The sequence below is a fragment of the Odontomachus brunneus genome, unplaced genomic scaffold, assembly GCF_010583005.1.
Source record: "Odontomachus brunneus isolate Ranch 3 - 2012 unplaced genomic scaffold, Obru_v1 Obru_scaffold_063, whole genome shotgun sequence".
NCBI lineage: Eukaryota > Metazoa > Arthropoda > Insecta > Hymenoptera > Formicidae > Odontomachus > Odontomachus brunneus.
In genome coordinates, this window is record NW_022639513.1 from 1,161,213 (window position 1) to 1,167,271 (window position 6,059).

The 6,059-nt window shown below is 46.8% G+C and overlaps 1 protein-coding gene and 1 long non-coding RNA gene across 2 annotated transcripts in view; one reads left to right on the plus strand and one right to left on the minus strand.

The window, feature by feature from the left end:
* LOC116846339 overlaps positions 1-3,938 on the minus strand; it is a 4,596-nt gene extending 658 nt beyond the window's left edge. Inside the window, exons 1-2 of the mRNA XM_032820044.1 lie at positions 3,732-3,938; positions 69-278 (exon numbers count right to left, since the gene is read on the minus strand). Of these exons, the coding sequence (XP_032675935.1) occupies positions 69-278; positions 3,732-3,829 (308 nt within the window). The 5' untranslated portion in view covers positions 3,830-3,938. The remainder of the gene's footprint in view (positions 1-68; positions 279-3,731) is intronic.
* A 128-nt stretch (positions 3,939-4,066) lies between these two features.
* On the plus strand, positions 4,067-6,006 carry LOC116846346. The gene is made up of 3 exons (XR_004378463.1): positions 4,067-4,382; positions 4,651-4,855; positions 4,930-6,006. It is a non-coding gene; the product is annotated as an uncharacterized LOC116846346 (long non-coding RNA).
* Positions 6,007-6,059: the final 53 nt, after the last annotated feature.

Consider the following 6,059-nt stretch of genomic DNA (forward strand, 5'->3'; position numbering starts at 1 on the left):
GGGGGGGGGGGGGGGGGATTCATCGAGTAACCGCGAGTAGCGATTTTCCAATGAGCTTATCAACTAACCATGCATCTTCGTTGGCAGACGTCGTGCTGTCTTCCGACAGTTCAGCGATCTTGGTCAGAGCGTCTTGTACGGCGCCCTCGCCTTCCAGCAGAGCCTCCAGGTCGCCGTTCATGCTATTGTACAGTTCCTGCACCATGACTTTATACAGCTTCTTGGCGATCTTGGGCTTGGACTCGAGGATCGTAAGTATCTTGACGAACTTATCCTCGCTGGAACGGAAGAGGTCGAGAGAGAGAACTTATTATTATGTGGATAAGGAAGTTCCACCGTTGCGAATTAATAACTCGCGAAAGCGCGTTACTACCGTCGCTAATAATGGCTTGCAAGGAATACTTGCGAGCAACGATGTTTGCGAGACTTCACCACCTCCTAAAGATATAACGTATCGCGGAATATATAATAGATCTATTCTTTTTACCTGAACTGCTTGAACTGGCTCGTGCAATAAGTTGAAATGAAATAAAATATATTTGTCTCACTCTAATCTCTTATTGCACCAGAGTGCACCAATTTAGCTGAAAAGAACAGACCTAATGTGACATAACAAACTGCTGCGGCAAGCAAGATTAAAATTATTCGCTTCATCTCGTTTCAGGGAACGGCGGCTTATCGACCTAAAACAATGACGCATCGTACGATAGCCACGTGTGCGTAAGAATGATACGCGCCCTTACTCCACCGGCTCCGAGGCACGACCGGATGCACATTCCCCCGCGTATGATGCATAGTTAGCGCGCGACCGACTATCGCCGGAGGATCGAATTTTTCTTTGTCCCGACGCCAGACAAAGAGCCGGCGACCCGTTCGATCACAAGAGACGGCGCCCGAACGGCTCTAATCGACCGTTCGTCATGTTGCAATAAGCATACAATAGCAAGATCCAATCTTCTCCGGAGCTTCCGACGTCTCAGAAACGCACGTCGGCACGTCTTGCGCTTATTCTGATGCAATATTTGCGCATCATGTGATTATGAGAGAGCGTCCCGCGCTACTTATTATTATTGTGCGGCAACACTCACCGAAATCTGCATTTCTCGCGTATCAATAGCGACACGGAAGTGATAGCGTTGTTTCCTGCATACTCAATTAGGCCGGGACTGGTGCAATTTGATATCAATGCTACATATTTGCATTAGTCCAGACCTAACTAAGCACGTTTCCGCCTCTGATAGCCCGGCGATTTCTTTGGTTGCGTGTCGAACCGATAACATTCCGCATTTCCGACACGTGCAGGACGACAGAACCAAATTAACTGTCAAATGCTAACGCAAACATTCCTTACGTTTGTATCACGACAGTATCAGATCGATTCGGAAATTTTTCACGCGTAGAATGCACATTTCTCGTAGATTCCAATTCAATAGACGCTTCGCTCACATCAACACTCGTTCAATGTCTGTGGTGAAAGACCTTTCGCACGAAGCCGACACAATATGCTATTTTATTAAATAATTCCACTACAAGCAAGGATGATACTTGGAATGCTCCGTGCTTAATTTATAGCGTCCCCGGCCGAGATTGATTCTAATCGTCCCGGCAACCGTCAGAGTCAACTTTCGACGAGCTTCACTCAGCGCGGAGCGATGACGAATCGATGATGAGCATTCGATCTACGGTGCACGAGTGGCGAGAGAGTGAACCCTGCGGAGCACGCACGCACGATTCACGCGACACACACCGAGTGACCGGTGGTGGCGGGGAGAGCCTTTGTTTCCTCGAATGCTTCGTGGAATTCCTCGAAGGTCAACTGGTGCGCGGCCGGTAATCCGTCATGGGCCTTCTCGAAGGAGGCCTTCTCGGAAGATGGACGTGTCGCCGAAAGGGACAAGCAAATCCCGAGGCTCGCGTCCCGAGAGGTCAGAAACGATTTGCAAGACCACGTGAGCGACGTGGAATTAACATGCGAACCGTGGAGGCCAATGACATCGAGTAACACCGAGTTACCGTCGTCGTGCGTCGGGTCATCGACGACGCCGTAATCCCTTCCACTTCCCGTTCGGAACCGCTGCCTCGCCGTGTCGATAAACCACGAATCGACTCTCTCGTGAGAGAGAGGAAGACGAGTCACCGATATTAGCCTGCTGCCAGGTCGTAGGAACACGATTCACACGATGACCTTACGTATCGATCTGTTTAATCTTTCACTAGAGCGTCGCAACTTGGGGAAGTTTCAACAAGACTCCTACGGTAATAATATCAATATTTTGACTTCAAAGCGCTGCGTATTCGAACACTACTATGCCTTTTTGATTCTGACTGAGGGAAGGTTCACAGCTTGGCAGAAAAGCAGAAAGGCAGAGGCCAAACAAAACTCGCACGCGCTGGTTGAAATACAAAGATCGTGTTCTGATATTTATTGTCAGTACCGAAAATCTATAGTTTATATAACATATACTAAAGATTTTCACTGGCAGTGAATATCGGAACGTCGCAAAACATTGTCGATTACCATCTGGGTTGCATTCCAAAACGTCCTTTCCGAGGAAAATTTTACTCTTATAAAAAGTCTATAGTATACGTAACATGAACTATAGATTTAAGAGTAAAATTTTCCTCGAAAAAGATGTTTTGGGATGCAACTCTGATCACTAGCACTGATTCTGACTGGCTTCTGTCTCTTTCTGCTTTTCTGCCAAGGAGTGAATTCGCTCTAAAACAATTTTTTAGGGAACATTTGTGTAAGAAAAACGAAACTTGAAATAAAAAAAGGGATGTATTCAAGGCTCGAATACATATCAAGAATACGGCCCTAAATAGTTTTCTCAAGTTACAACTGATAATAACATATTTATCTATATTTTGTTTCTTATTTGAAAACTTGTTCATGTAAATAAGCGAGTATACTTGACCATCTCTTTTCGCAGAAATTATGTCCGCATACACCAATGACGTAATGCATTCTTGATCTCAACGTCTCATTTTACGAACTCATCAGGAAAAGGAATATCGGAAAACAATCGAAAATCCTGATGCGCGTCAAAACTCAGATGTTCTTGAGAATATACTCCTGCGACCACACAGTATACTTAACACACTTAACAGTTGTATTATTATTATTAGCCAAGCGTGTTTGGACATAGAAATCACAATTAGTCGCTCGAGCAAACTTATACGAGTAGAGTGGGCGGCGAAGATGAAACTCTTGCTCGAACTTAGGAACTTGGTAGTAGCAAGAATCATCTCCCGGCGCGGGACGAGCTCGACGATAGACAGAAATGGTAGGAATCGCGCTGACAGGTGAAGATAAATTATTGCACGAGACGCCTCTCACTCTCTCTCGGGAACGCGCTGAGGAGACGCCTCGGGCGATAATCGACATAACAGAAACTGTAACTTTCCCTTTGTGTTTCGCGCACGATTAGCTCACCGCTCGCAGCGACCGGCGAGGGGGTGGTCCGCGATGAGGATGTCCAGTTCGCGGCATTCCAGGACGATTACGGCACGAGTCGAAGAGGCTCCGCGGTGTCGTCCGCTTGACAGAAACGAACTCGCGGCTGCTCGCGCAAGCTGCGGGAATACACACACGAACGAGGAATACATATCGCTAGCGCAAAGAGAGAGAGAGAGAGAGAGAGAGAGAGAGAGGTTAAGGGCGCAGAACGACGCGGAGCGTGCTGGAAACAGGCGCGAAACCGAATAGAGCGCCTCTCCTAGTAGCTTACCTCACGGACTCTGCGATGCTTTTCAGACTGTGGGAGATCGCGATACGAAACAGCTGCGCGTTGTTCGGACACTCGTCGGTCGTCCCCTCGTCCATCATCGTCCTTGGCCTCTCGTTTCTTCGTCGCCTGGCACAGCACGCACGCGAGACGCGTCAACGATGCCGCACAATAACGGTTTCCGCGTGAACCACGACCGGCGAAACTACCGCCGTAACCACTCGACGGAATTTGAATCGCTCGAAAGTATATCGCTGCCGAGTTCCGCACGCCGCCCACAGATGGCACTCAGAGCGCGATGCGTCGGCCGTCACGGCTCCAGGCGCTCAATTTTGATCTAACCTAACTTAACCTTGTCAGAATGGCATGAGAAGGCATGTGTAATAAATACTGTAATTAGAGCCGATGATAAGTGAGAATTTCCGAATGTGTGTGCGACACGAGTTGCCAATATTTCCAACAGATAATAAGAGCTATGAGATCGTTATTTTTATGAAACTGATAGGCTTGTAGACGGAGTCCTTTTTTCTTTCTTTAGCTTTCAAGTAGAACGGAAAATCACGATAACGTCAAAATGACGAGATGACCGGATCATAATCAAAAAGTGGAATTTGTTTAGAAGGTTATTTTCTTAGGATCCACGTAAGAACTCAGGTAAGGTTATTTATTTGGGGCCCAAGTAGAACAAAAAATCACAATGACGTTGAAATAAAAAAATTACCTTAAAAATTCATAATTTAATCAATTTTTTGCCATCATAATTTTCTACTCTGTAGAGTTTACATTTCGAAGCGTCTTTTCTGAGAGAAATTCTCCTGAAAATCTATGATATATATAAACTGTAGATTCAGCAAGATTTGGCTGGAAGAGCACCATTTGCTTGTACTGTCGAATTTTTCAGTTCTGCACCTTTGCTTTCCAGATCAATCGGCGAGCGTAACTTGATCGATCATCTTCGTGACGAACCATTTGCTAATAATTACGGCGAAAGTTTTGCATTACTTGATGATGCTATCGAGTCGAATAGTTAATTAGTCTCCGTGTGTGGTTACAGCATCGCCCATCAATACAATGTAATTGCTGTGTGGCTACGGACGCGCGATTAGTCGGCTGTTTCTTGTGCTACGGTATTGTCGAAGAAACTTGTAGCTGTCGTGCTCGCACTTGAAACGCCATTCTTAATCGACGCCTTACCTTCTAGGGAAAAGGGTCCCCGACATGGTCGCATTTTTATGAAGAGGTGTCTCGCAATCGCGCTAATTGCACGACTAATGGACACAAGGTCGCATCATACGAAGGAACAAGCAATGTTAAGCGGAAATAAAACGGAGAGATTGATCGGCCTTGTACAGGATATACCTCCAAGGGACGTTTCGTGGATGTCTCGAGAACATCCTCAAAACGTCCTTTGGAAGGTCTGGCTGTCTAAGACATATTTGTATCAATTAACAAATTGCATCCGGCAGATAACGATCCTCTGATCGGACGCGATCCTAACGTACGCTGTGCGCGAGAATTGCATCACACTGAGAAAACGAACACCGTGCCGCATCGTTCTTCATCGACTTTTACGTGTGGCTCGCTGCGGAGAAACTAGAAGCGAGCCGCCGTCCGAAAGTCGGCGAAAGGATTCACCCTCCGCGCGCGGAATTTCGATTCCGTCGACAGCTCGATCGATCGGCTTGCCTAGCGATTCGCTCGCCGATCACATCAGCGCTTCCTCTTATATTCCGCGCGACGCTCAAGGCAAGCTAGACAGCCAGCCGGGTGCGAATCTGCGACTCGAAATCGGATCGGCCTTCACCGACGTCGGCATCTTCAAGCGGTCGATCGTGCGCCAACTGCTCTGTTTATCGTGGTGGCGATGGCCGCACCCCTCAGAATCAACCGCTTACGTGTGCTTTATATTTCCCAAAGGTCAGCAACGACGACGATGATGACGAAGAACGACGACAATAAAGAAAAGGAACCGTATAATAGTATAGTCCGAGATACGCGTGATTCGAGAGCACGTTGCCACGTCGCGACGCGCCTTCGTTATATTATGCAACCGTCTTCAGCTCTAACAGTCTGAACTATATTTTCTTTTGCTTGGCTCACCTCTCGGGAAGACTTAGGCTACTGAGCCGGGGCACCCATTCACTCTCAGCTTGTCAGCCAGCGAGAGCATCGTTGGTGTAACCGTGAAGATCGCGATAAAGCATCCCGACGGCAGACGAGTTGTCTTCACCCCGATAGACAGGACAACGGAACTATCGTTCAACGATATCGAATTTTGATACAGAAGATATATATATATATATATATATATATATATATATATATATATAT